The sequence below is a fragment of the Paramormyrops kingsleyae genome, chromosome 4 (assembly GCF_048594095.1).
Source record: "Paramormyrops kingsleyae isolate MSU_618 chromosome 4, PKINGS_0.4, whole genome shotgun sequence".
Taxonomy (NCBI): Eukaryota; Metazoa; Chordata; class Actinopteri; order Osteoglossiformes; family Mormyridae; genus Paramormyrops; species Paramormyrops kingsleyae.
Window position 1 is genome coordinate 29,683,478 of NC_132800.1, and position 13,606 is coordinate 29,697,083.

The following is a 13,606-nucleotide window of genomic DNA, read 5'->3' on the forward strand; positions in this document are numbered from 1 at the left end:
ATCTAATCATAAAGTCTAAAAATAAAAAAAATCAATCGGAACCGTATCCTCATTTGATGCGTTTTTGTATATATACATTTAATGTATAGACCGTGCTGAAATGTTCTCTCATTGAGATGGTAATCTTTGACTTTGTAATAACTCTCTGGCTGTATGTTGTGTTTTTTGTTCTTGTTTTGTTTAATGTTCTGTCTGTGAAATATTACCTGTACTTGTTGAGCACTGGAAATAAAAAAAGTATGATTCAAGTATTTAGTCTGACTTTAACTTTGCTTCACCAATTAATAAATTTTGAAAAAAATTACATAGTTTTGTCTTTGATTCCTCCCCCCCCCCAATAGCTTTGGCCCCCGCCATTTATAAATTTCTCAAGTCGTCGCTGTTCATGATTTACATATCCCCACCCCCCAAAAAAAACCCTACACTGCCGCTGTAAATGAAAGTGAAAGTGAATGGCGCCATTTTAAGGGTAGAGTCGCCATTTTATCAGGAAGAAGAGACGTGAATACGATTCTGGAATAATATAAAGATATTCTGCGTTTCAAGGTAAGATTACATTCAACAGACAAATAATAATAAAATAAGCATGTTTAACACAGCCTACTTGTTTAGTGGGATTTAATATTTTTAACAGTTAGAAGTTAAATATACGTCCGTACAGTACAATAAGTTACTGCGTCACAGAAGTGTTTTCGAATTAACATCAATAGTATTTAATTACTAACACTCAGCCATGAGTTCGCCTAATATACGGTGCCGCGTAAACATGGACCGGGGGGCTAGGCTGTAATACTTTGAATCTATATTGAGTTTTTTTAAGTGTTGGGGAGCGTGCCGTAATATCCGGGTTAAACTCAAGGCTTAACATTTTATGAAATTAAAGGTTTTAACACAGATCTGTTCTGTGTTCTCCAATCTGAAAGGTGTTGATTAATTGTAGTCATACTTTGGAGTCGTATTTAAACTGTTTATAGCAAATAGTACGCAAGTCTGATTTTAATAATCTTTAAACAAGTCAAATTCTGCCCACAGCGCAGCTGAATAATAGGAAACACACACACATATATATGAAAAGGGCGCAGCAGAGCCAGCGAGCAGGAATTAATCTCACCTCGCGGACACCGACCGTGGAAAATGGGGGGTGGGGTGGGTCACATGTTTTACTGGAATATAAACACACGGTGGGATTTTACAGACACAAACTTCGTTTTTACAAAGACGGGGGGGGGTCGCCCGTGGATTTGAGTCGCGCATGCGCTGCCAATCTCAGTCAACCGTGTCAAACTGTTAAAGCATTAAACTATTAAAGCAGAGGTCACTAAAAGGCGGACCGCGGTCCGGGTCCGTATGGGACAGCTTCTGGGTTCGGACCCGGACCGATAGCCAAAACGGAAAGTTATGATCTAAAACCTGAAGGGGCGCTTGTATTTAACCGGCGCAGCGTTTGTAGTCTTTTCGGTAGTGATTTAGCGCTAGAACCGCCGTCTCCCACGCCAATTAACGTCAAACGCCTTTAACTGCCAAGCAAGACGTAGTAGTAGCGGGGCCGGTTTTAGACATGCATATATGAGGGGGCAGACAGAGATGTGAAGGGGGCACATGGTGGCGACGGAGGCGGGAAAGGGGTGGGGTGGTGGTGGTGGTGCTCTGGATAACTGTTTTTGTCATGTAATTGGATTGCACTTTGTCAGGCCTCTACCCTAAGACCTGTCAAACTTGGGGGTACAACCTGAAGGCTAAGCTTCTGCTGGTGTAGCTCTTAGGGTCACTGAGGCACGCAAAGCCCCTGACCACAGTAAGGTGGCAATCCCTCAGGGGGAAAACTGAAAAGTAAAACAAAAAATAAAATAAAATATTCCTCATCAGATTAAAAACAAGACATTTACCTTAATTGGATGGCCTATATCAAACATATTTGAACCCAACAAAACACTTTTCACTATTGCCGATATTAATAAAACTAAAAAGGGTAGGCTAAGTTATGAAAAAGAAAAAATCAATTCACCAAGTCTTGAAATATAAAACTGATAAATAGGATCGGTCAGGGTTCATTTCACTACATGTTGTACTTGTTATAACTATGTATGTGACGAATAAAGAATCTTGAAATCACAACGAACAAATCGATCAATGAGAATGAATGACGCAACCGAATGGCTAAGCTGCTTCTAGCGCCGAGGTGGTTAAAATGGTACGGTCCACACTACGGGTATCTGAAATCGTTTTACATAAAAATTTCCCAAAAGGTGAGGTTATCTTTCTTTAAAAAAAAAAAAAAAAGAAAAGAAACATGTTAAGACACCCCCCCCCCCCCCAAACTGCTAGTTTTGGTACTGTACCCCCCGTAATTCGAACCATGATCTCACGAGTCGCTATGATTTTGACGAGAGAGATTGCTGCTTTCTCTAAACCTTCCGCAATCACGCAGCTCATTTCGCTCTGCCCTGCCTACTGAGAAACTGGCTCATTTGCATACTAACAGTCATTGGTTGTTTAGCTGGGGGGAGGGTGAGTGGGGGATCTCTGCCGAGTGCTGCGTGAGCCCGTGCACAAACAGAACGCGGAGGGAAAGAGCGAACAAGAAGTGAAACTTATCATCTCGTTTGTGCCTTTTTCAGTGGATTTTTCAGCTACTGTAGTAAATCTTGTCTATATTCAGTTTGTGGGTAATCTATTATTTTCTTCCTCAACTTCTAAAAGTTTGATTTAAGGGGGCAGGACGTTTGTTTAAGGGGACGTTGCCCCCTCTTGCCCCAGCGTAGAGCCGGCCCCGAGTAGCAGTGTTGCCAACTTTAGCGACTTTTTCTGGTGTTATTGGAGACTCTGACGTTAAAGCCCGCATCGTTCTCTCCTCACCGACTTGCGGGCGCTGCCGTGGGCTCCTCTCCTGTCCCAAAGCGCTCACAGGCAGACAGTCCTCGCGCAGCAGCCCCGCCCAGCTGCAGTCAGAGCAGGAGATGTTCACCCCTCCGCGTCCAGACTGCAAATGAACCGCACATGTGCGAAGCCGCTGCTGGCTGATCCTGCCCTAGTCAGAAATGTAACTCCGCCAGTGTGTCTCTTTGGGGTCACTTTTGCCAGTCCCAAGCCTGGATAAAGGAGAGTTGAAATTGTGATGTGAGATATATATATATATATATATATATATATATATATATATATATATATATATATATATATATATATTAAAAAAACAAGAATCGACAGAAGAAAGTTCATTTGTAGTTCTAAACGCATTTAGGGTGTTTCCCCCAGATCTGTCATTGTGGTGTTATGTTCCTTGCCGTGTGCCTTTCTCTCCCTACCAATAAACCCCGTTTGTCCATATTTACAGCTCCGTTCGCCTGCTTCTCCGTTCGCCCGCTTGCCTACGTAACAATTATATATCACACTAAATATTTCGACATTAAGATCTTCTGGACCTTTGCTTCAAGAATTTTTCTCTAACTGGACCTCTTTAAATTTTAGTTGGAATACCCCTGTATTAAAGAATCACACTATTCAAGTAATTAAGGACTGTTAGGACGTCTTCTGAAGCCAAAAAGTGCCCTAGAAATAGGGTTTTGTTCCATCAGATTGGACACTGCTTTTTTCTTGATTAAGAAAAAAAGTTCTCTGCACAAACCTGCAGTTTTGGAGAAAACAGGTGCTAAAGTTGATTTTTTAAAAATGCAAATTTGATTTGTCAAACTCCTTTCTATTAGAACGGGGCACAAGACAGGGTTGCCCTACCTCTCCTCTCCTTTTTGCTTTATTTATTGAGCCACTAAGCCAATGCATTAGACAAAACAGTAAGATTAAGGGGATAGACATAGCGGATGATGAGCATAAACTCGCTTTATTTGCTGATGATATACTGATATTTCTAAAACAGCCCACTCATACATTTTCAGAACTGATGGATACTTTAGAAAATTATGGGACTCTATCAGGTTAAATATTCAAAAAACTCAAGTAATCACATTTAATTACAACCCATCCAATCATATTATTGGCAAATATAACTTAAAATGGGATGCTGAATCAATTAAATATCTTGGGGTTTACTTGCCTAAAGACGTCTCAAAATTATTCGATCTTAACTATGGTCCGCTGCATGCAAAAATTAATTCAGACATACAACGATGGAATCTAATACCTTTCCTTAGCTTAAGTTCCAGATCAGAATTGGTTAAAATGAACATCTTACCAAGACTACTGTATCTTTTCCAGACTCTTCCCATAGAGATACCTTCTGAACAGTTGAGGGAATGGGACAAACTAATATCCCGTATTAGATATAAAACGCTGCAATTACAAAATAAATGTGGAGGTTTGGGCCTTCCTTGCCTGCATGATTACTATTCTGCAGCCCAACTGAGGCCTTTAGTATGCTGGTGTATACCAACATACTCGGCAAGATGGAAGGACATAAAGTGCAGGAATTAATGGGGCTCCTTTAGTGGCTATTTTGGCAGATAATAAATTGGTGGGTGAATTGAAAGATAAAAACAATCCCTGTATTAATATATCTCTGAAGGTCTTACAAGAGATTGTGAAAAAATATACCCTAGAAGACTCACTAAAATTGTTAAGATGTTGTGCTTATGATTCTGACTTCCCCCCCAACAAAACCGATGATAGATTTAGGAAGTGGACTGAAAGTGGCCTTACAAATTATTTCACGTTCCTGCACAATGGGGCATTTAAGAGCTTTGAATCTCTTCAGAAAAAACATGGCTTACAACAAAATGACTTTTATAGGTATCTCCAGGTTCGCCACTATTATAACCAACACCTTAGAGGAGCATTGGAAGAGAAAACAAAAGAAATTACAGAAGTGTTTCGGCTTGCCTGTAACTCCTGCATACAGAATAAGATTATTTCTAGATTGTATAATGGTTTCCATCAGGCCAGATCAGACAATACCATGTATATAAAAGAAAAGTGGGAGAAGGAAGGGAACATGGTTATTTCTGAGGAGGTTTGGGGAAGGTTGTGTGAACTACAATGGGTCTCAACCTGTTCAGCTTCATGGCGAGAATTTCGTTGGAAAAATCTTATAAGGTTTTTTATTACGCCCCAACAAAAATGGCACCAGGAGAAGCGGGTGGGGTGTTGGAGACTATGTGGGATAGATGAAGCCAATCATTTCCACATTTTTTGGGACTGCCCGGTCTTAACGGCATATTGGAGGGAGATTCACAGAAACTTAGAGAATATGTTTAAAATTAACATTCCGTTTAAATGCGACATCCTGTATTTGGGAACTATTTTTTTTGAGAAGTGGAGTGATCACGACAGGTCGTTGATTTTGATTCTTTTATTAGCAAGCAAAAAGGCTATAACAAGAAAGTGGTTGAGACAAGACCCACCAACAGTGGAGGACTGGATAGAAATAACCCAAGAAATATATGCTATGGAAAAACTTTCTTTCTCTCTTAAATTTCAGAAAGGGAAATTCCTTAAGATATGGAAGAAATGGACTGATTATGTTTCGTCTATGTAGTCTAATTTGTCTGCCTGAGATTGTGATAAAATTCCCCTTTTACACATATAGATATATTGTAATTTTATCTTATTTTTTTTTTTGGTTCATTCTTAAAAAGGAAAAACTGGTCTTGGTAAAGTTTAATTAAGGTCATTAGCGATTCTAATAGTTACAGTGTGTGGGTAAAAACATGTGCCTGCAATGTTTCTAAGATTGAACCTCTGTAAAACCAAATGACCAAAATAAAAATGTAAATGACCAAAAAAAATAAAAAATGCAAATTTGGGGTCTACAGGATCTATCTGTGGATCCCCAAAGTTAGGTTATTTTGAAAATGATACCTTTGTCAAATGGATTGTGACAATAAGTGATTCTTCAAATATTTTGTTTCCATTAATATGTCATGCACTGTGTATAAAAATACTTTGTGACGTTATGAACATACACGACCTACTGGAAATAAAGTATTAAATTCTATCCCTGAACATGTCACTACTTTTAGGTCCCTTGGAAATCAGCCTTTGTTTAATGATAAAATATGACTAATGTTTGTTGGCTAACTGCTTATAGATAAATGGCTCATTTTTGATGTGTTTAATAGTTCAGTGTTGCTTGAACGTGAGCTTTATGGACCTCGTGAAATTTCTCATGAAGACCAGGACGTCGGTTTGTAAGATGCTTCAACAAGTTTGACGTGCTACTTGACTTTGTCGCCACATCTTTGTAGCACTGTTTGCATAGAGGCTTATCGACATCCTTAGCCTTTCCATGCTCGTCTGCAAAATACTTCCAAATGGCACTTTTGCGTGTGTGTGTGTGTGCATGCGGGCACGTGCACCTGCACTGTAGTTGTGCTGTGTGAAGTGTGGCGAATGAGGGGAAAACCGCACTGTTAGTATCAATAATGATGAAAATGAATATCTAATCAGATACTAATTTATAATAACCATTAGTATCTGAGAATCGATTTTTTTGATGACCCCAGTGTGTCATTATTTTCAACTCCAGCATCAGTTTCTGATCTTTCGGTACATTTTTAGCGGTGCAGCAGTGAAAAAGGTCCCCCCTCAAACAGTTTCCTGCTGCGCCACTTTCCGAACGTTGTGTAGGCTATTTAAACCGGTATTGCGATATAAGAAAAATTCATATCATAACAATAATAAAAAACGGTTTTCGGTATGAACCGGTATACCGCCCAGCACTACCTTGGAGCTCAGCTTGAATGGCTTTGGATGGTCTCCTTGGCTCTTTTTCTACCATCCACACTGTCCTTCTCACCAACCTGGGCTTGCATTTCCTCTTACGTCCAAGTCCTGGCTACAGTCCCATGAACCTTATACTTTTTAATAATATTGGTAACTGTGGTCGCAGGAACACGAAGCTGCTTGGAGATGGTCTTATAGCTTTTACCTTTGACCTAGTTATCTATAATCTTCTTTCTGAGCTCCTCAGACAGATCTCTCCTATGCTTTCTCAGTTCCATGTTCAGTGTAATAAACACAGTGATACCAAACAACACGGTAGCATGTTCTTCCCCTTTAAATAGGCTGAATAGCTGATGAAAAGCTTGAAGGCACCTGTGATACTAATTAAGGTTAAACACTTAGTTTGAAACATGACTATAATGCAAGGATAAATAGCCTCAACAAATTTGTCCATATTATTTTAGCATACCTTGGTAAAATAAACAACAAAACATATATTTTCACAATTTTATTAGTTTACTTTATCACATACTAAAGGCATGCAGGTACATTAGACAATTGCTTTTAATTGAATTACTTTAAGCATTGTTTCAATGAGCTGTAAGGGTACCAACAAATTTCTCCACGTTTGTATCTGTTTACTATGTGTAATACTACATATAGAACATAACAGAATAGAGACCCAGTGTGTCAGTTTGATGTAAAAGTGCTGAGTACTCAATATTGTGTATTTATCTATGTATCTATTTACCCTTCATGTTCACAGAGACCCCAGCAGGAATCATTTGGTCTCGATCGGCACTAAAATGGAAAAGGAGAGAAGAAAAAGAAGAGCTGCTTCTGAAATGCGCCCCCCTGTGGAGTGTAAGAGAAAGAGCACTGAGAGGTAACAGTGTTACAGCCACTAGCATGCATGTCTCTCTGGGTCTATAGTCAGGCCACAACATAAAGTAAACTGGGCTCCTAGCTAGGGCTGGCTGAGTGGGCAGCACTGTAATATGTGTAACTTAATAAAAAGACCTCGCCATCTCAGGGCTAGACATAAGGATTTAGGAGGGCACAGCCACTTTGGCCTTGGCTATTCATATTTTTTCTAGGGCACAAGGCCATTAAGCCTGGGCACAAGGCCAAAATCTGGAGTAAATTAGCTAGTGTGCAGTGGTATTGTTTTTTGAGAAGTCATTGACAAATTAAAAATTTGAAAAAATGTTTTTTTCATTTATTTAAATTTCATAGGACACCTCGGGCCTTGTGGAGGAATTTTATTTCCATAAAGGATGCATTTTTTTATTTTCAAAAAAGCAGAAACTTTCCAAAAAGGCATTGGGCCAATACTGAGTCACTAATTACCAATTACTGTAATTACCAAGTTTAGACAACCTACGCAATACGACCTTCGATTTGAGACAGAATGAATATATATATATATATATTTATAGATATATTTATAGATATATATATAGCTTTATTTCAAAAAACAAAATCCAACAATAAAGGAGCCGTCAATATTTTTGTATTTGTTTGCTCAGAACACCCGTATTCTTTTAGTGTACATGACAATTGACTTGACGTTCGTTTTTTGCACACTGCATGCTACCAGTCCTATATCCTCCCAGCAGAGCTTGGTACTTCTCTGAGTCAAATCTGCTCTGCCTCGGCAAATGTTTTTTTACAACACCATCTGACACTTACCTGAACAAAGTAGATAATTTGCGGCAGTAGCCGCGAGTTCAGCTTGCTTTCTTTTACGTTCTCGATCTTTGCGAGGCATGGTGACAGCATAAGCAGCAGACGACAACTACACGATGATTACCGAAGAGGACACCTATCTGTTATTCGGAAACCGTCGGATGGCTTTTCCAATCAAAAACGTAACCCCCGATGATGCACCATTGTCATTGCTGTGGCTCCATAGTAAGCTGGACGATACATACCGTACCAGCCAATCATGCGACGAACACATGATCGTATTAGTCCAGAATTCATTGCGGTTCATTCAGTAGTTGGGAATTACGAGATGTGCGGGTCGACCTCGTTTCTCGTATCTTAGGTTGGGTTCGGGTTCAGTACAGATGCATCGATTGTTGACGAGGTAAAGTGGACCGTGTCGTGCGCAAGTCTTTTGTGTAATGAACGTTACTTTCGGTAAAAAGGGGGCATACGGCCAGACAAACATTAAAGGCAGGCCAATCTTGGCCGTAAGGTACTTCAATTTTGAGGAGGCGTGCGGCCAATTTTGAAAGGCACGACGGCCATTGGCCGCGGTGCCGCGGCTTATGTCTAGCCCTGCCATCTTCTTCCTGCGCCTTTTTCTTACACAATCAGCCAGTTATTTTATACTAGAGGCGAGCAAGAGATCATCCCTCCTATCCAAAATGGCCACATAACAAAAATAAACAAACAAATAAATATATAAACAGGTAAAAAGTAACATCAATCAATCAAGTTTATTATAACGGACTCTAAATAAGTCTGTTTACATCAAGAGCTTCCTAGCATATCAAAGTACATAAAGGCAGAGCAGAAGCTAAACAGCAGTGTGATGCCGTCCCCATTGTATGAATTATATTTATACCATGAGGGTTTGTTTCCTCTCGCTGCCCACAGTGTCCTGATGGAGAGAGCAGACTCCCCTGTACCCAGCTGTGTTTCCCTGAAGAGTGACAAGTCAATCCCACTTCCACTCAACTTCAGAGAGGGACCTTTTCCTACAGATCAAAGGTAAATGTGCATTTGAATAAACACTGTTTAAGACACTCAGACTCTAAGTCAAATGGCACAGACAAGCTATGAAGAAAAAACATGTTTGTAATGAATGCACCAATTTTTACTTTTAACGAATTCCACCACTTTTGAGAATTTAAACAAAAGTTTTGTCTGTATTCTATATAAATAACATCTGCGGTACATGGATGAGGATTACTGTAAAAACTGAATTCTTGTGAACTGGAATTGAAAGTTATTTAATTGCAAAGTGGATTTAAAATTTCAGTCATCAGTCATTCAGTCAAAGACCTGCCAGTTCCCTCCTGCATATCCATTAAAGAATGACTCGACAATAGATTGTCAACTTGCGAGACGGATGCTTCTGTTTTGATAAATAATTGCGCTCTCATGAATTCATTAGATTATGCTCAGACTGTTGCTTTAGTTTATCAAGTTTAATTGAACTATGTGGCTTAATAATAAACTAGAATCATCAGACAAAAAAAGAGGAAAACTATTAGTATTAGTAAAATAAGTAAACATTTTTAGAAGTAAACAAAATTTCTATAGGTAATCAAGTTTAAGAAGTACCCAATACACAAAGAAAAAAATCCTGAAAATACAATATTGTTCAATAAATACATTTGAATAAAAATGTAAAAATCCTTACAAATGGGACGTTGCGGCTGGCTGTGGGGGCTGCACATGGACAGCAGGCATTGTGGTGTCTAACGGCAGCAGGCAGGAAAGATCCCCAGTAGAGCTTCTTAGCTCACGGTGGGGGAATGAGCCGGTGGCTGAAGGTGCTCCAAGACAGCGCCCCCTAGAGCCTCGGCTGGGTTAGGGACCGGGGCAGAGGGGCCAGTGCCTGTGGGTCTTGGGCTGCAGGGGGCCTCACTGCACAAGTGACTGTGAGTCCCAATATTTATACTGCAAGCTATGAAATGCGCCCCCCTGTGGAGTGTAAGAGGAAGAGCACTGAGAGGTAACAGTGTTACAGCCACTAGCATGCATGTCTCTCTGGGTCTATAGTCAGGCCATAACATAAAGTAAACTGGGCTCCTAGCTAGGGCTGGCTGAGTGGGCAGCACTGTAATATGTGTAGCTTAATAAAAAGACCTCGACATCTTCTTTCTGCGCCTTTATCTTACACAATCAGCCAGTTATTTTATACTAGAGGCGAGCAAGAGATCATCCCTCCTATACAAAATGGCCACATAACAAAAATAAACAAACAAATAAATATATAAACAGGTAAAAAGTAACATCAATCAAGTTCATTTCACATTATAACTGACTGTAAACTAGCCTGTTTACATCAAGAGCTTCACAGCATATCAAAGTACATGAAGGCAGAGCAGAAGCTAAACAGCAGTGTGATGCCGTCCCCATTGTATGAATTATATTTATACCATGAGGGTTTGTTTCCTCTCGCTGCCCACAGTGTCCTGAGGGAGAGAGCAGACTCCCCTGTACCCAGCTGTGTTTCCCTGAAGAGTGACAAGTCAATCCCACTTCCACTCAACTTCAGAGAGGGACCTTTTCCTACAGATCAAAGGTAAATGTGCATTTGAATAAACACTGTTTAAGACACTCAGACTCTAAGTCAAATGGCACAGACAAGCTATGAAGAAAAAACATGTTTGTAATGAATGCACCAATTTTTACTTTTAACGAATTCCACCACTTTTGAGAATTTAAACAAAAGTTTTGTCTGTATTCTATATAAATAACATCTGCGGTACATGGATGAGGATTACTGTAAAAACTGAATTCTTGTGAACTGGAATTGAAAGTTATTTAATTGCAAAGTGGATTTAAAATTTCAGTCATCAGTCATTCAGTCAAAGACCTGCCAGTTCCCTCCTGCATATCCATTAAAGAATGACTCGACAATAGATTGTCAACTTGCGAGACGGATGCTTCTGTTTTGATAAATAATTGCGCTCTCATGAATTCATTAGATTATGCTCAGACTGTTGCTTTAGTTTATCAAGTTTAATTGAACTATGTGGCTTAATAATAAACTAGAATCATCAGACAAAAAAAGAGGAAAACTATTAGTATTAGTAAAATAAGTAAACATTTTTAGAAGTAAACAAAATTTCTATAGGTAATCAAGTTTAAGAAGTACCCAATACACAAAGAAAAAAATCCTGAAAATACAATATTGTTCAATAAATACATTTGAATAAAAATGTAAAAATCCTTACAAATGGGACGTTGCGGCTGGCTGTGGGGGCTGCACATGGACAGCAGGCATTGTGGTGTCTAACGGCAGCAGGCAGGAAAGATCCCCAGTAGAGCTTCTTAGCTCACGGTGGGGGAATGAGCCGGTGGCTGAAGGTGCTCCAAGACAGCGCCCCCTAGAGCCTCGGCTGGGTTAGGGACCGGGGCAGAGGGGCCAGTGCCTGTGGGTCTTGGGCTGCAGGGGGCCTCACTGCACAAGTGACTGTGAGTCCCAATATTTATACTGCAAGCCATGAAATGCGCCCCCCTGTGGAGTGTAAGAGGAAGAGCACTGAGAGGTAACAGTGTTACAGCCACTAGCATGCATGTCTCTCTGGGTCTATAGTCAGGCCATAACATAAAGTAAACTGGGCTCCTAGCTAGGGCTGGCTGAGTGGGCAGCACTGTAATATGTGTAGCTTAATAAAAAGACCTCGACATCTTCTTTCTGCGCCTTTTTCTTACACAATCAGCCAGTTATTTTATACTAGAGGTGAGTAACAGATCATCCCTCCTGTACAAAATGGCCACATAACAAAAATAAACAAACAAATAAATATATAAACAGGTAAAAAGTAACATCAATCAAGTTCATTTCACATTATAACTGACTGTAAACTAGCCTGTTTACATCAAGAGCTTCCCAGCATATCAAAGTACATGAAGGCAGAGCAGAAGCTAAACAGCAGTGTGATGCCGTCCCCATTGTATGAATTATATTTATACCATGAGGGTTTGTTTCCTCTCGCTGCCCACAGTGTCCTGAGGGAGAGAGCAGACTCCCCTGTACCCAGCTGTGTTTCCCTGAAGAGTGACAAGTCAATCCCACTTCCACTCAACTTCAGAGAGGGACCTTTTCCTACAGATCAAAGGTAAATGTGCATTTGAATAAACACTGTTTAAGACACTCAGACTCTAAGTCAAATGGCACAGACAAGCTATGAAGAAAAAACATGTTTGTAATGAATGCACCAATTTTTACTTTTAACGAATTCCACCACTTTTGAGAATTTAAACAAAAGTTTTGTCTGTATTCTATATAAATAACATCTGCGGTACATGGATGAGGATAAATGTAAAAACTGAATTCCTGTGAACTGGAATTGAAAGTTATTTAATTGCAAGTGGATTTAAAGTTTCAATCATCAGTCATTCAGTCAAAGGCCTGCCAGTTCCCTCCTGCATATCCATTGAAGAATGACTCGACAATAGATTGTCATCTTCTGACACGGACGCTTCTATTTTGATGATAAACAAATGCATTCTCATGGACTCATTACATCATGCTCAGACTGAGGCTTCAGTTTTATCATGTTTAATGGACCCGTGCTGCTTAATAATGAACTAGAATCATCAGACAAAAAAAGAGGAAAACTATTAGTATAAGTAAAATAAGTAAACATTTTTAGAAGTAAACAAAATTTCTATAGGTAATCAAGTTTAAGAAGTACCCAATACACAAAGAAAAAAATCCTGAAAATACAATATTGTTCAATAAATACATTTGAATAAAAATGTAAAAATCCTTACAAATGGGACGTTGCGGCTGGCTGTGGGGGCTGCACATGGACAGCAGGCATTGTGGTGTCTAACGGCAGCAGGCAGGAAAGATCCCCAGTAGAGCTTCTTAGCTCACGGTGGGGGAATGAGCCGGTGGCTGAAGGTGCTCCAAGACAGCGCCCCCTAGAGCCTCGGCTGGGTTAGGGACCGGGGCAGAGGGGCCAGTGCCTGTGGGTCTTGGGCTGCAGGGGGCCTCACTGCACAAGTGACTGTGAGTCCCAATATTTATACTGCAAGCTATGAAATGCGCCCCCCTGTGGAGTGTAAGAGGAAGAGCACTGAGAGGTAACAGTGTTACAGCCACTAGCATGCATGTCTCTCTGGGTCTATAGTCAGGCCATAACATAAAGTAAACTGGGCTCCTAGCTAGGGCTGGCTGAGTGGGCAGCACTGTAATATGTGTAGCTTAATAAAAAGACCTCGACATCTTCTTTCT

The 13,606-nt window shown here is 40.1% G+C and overlaps 1 protein-coding gene across 2 annotated transcripts in view; it reads left to right on the top strand.

Annotated features, from left to right (window-relative positions):
• LOC111841218 (uncharacterized) overlaps nt 1–13,606 on the top strand; it is a 167,562-nt gene that overhangs the window by 105,794 nt on the left and 48,162 nt on the right. The window contains exons 1-5 of one of the 2 annotated variants that reach the window (XM_072711071.1): nt 456–546; nt 7,442–7,561; nt 9,283–9,396; nt 10,826–10,939; nt 12,369–12,482. In XM_072711071.1, the coding sequence (XP_072567172.1) occupies nt 7,482–7,561; nt 9,283–9,396; nt 10,826–10,939; nt 12,369–12,482 (422 nt within the window). In that variant the 5' untranslated portion in view covers nt 456–546; nt 7,442–7,481. Of the gene's footprint in view, nt 1–455; nt 547–7,441; nt 7,562–9,282; nt 9,397–10,825; nt 10,940–12,368; nt 12,483–13,606 lie in introns of those variants that run through there. The other variant, XM_072711070.1, reaches the window with a different exon arrangement.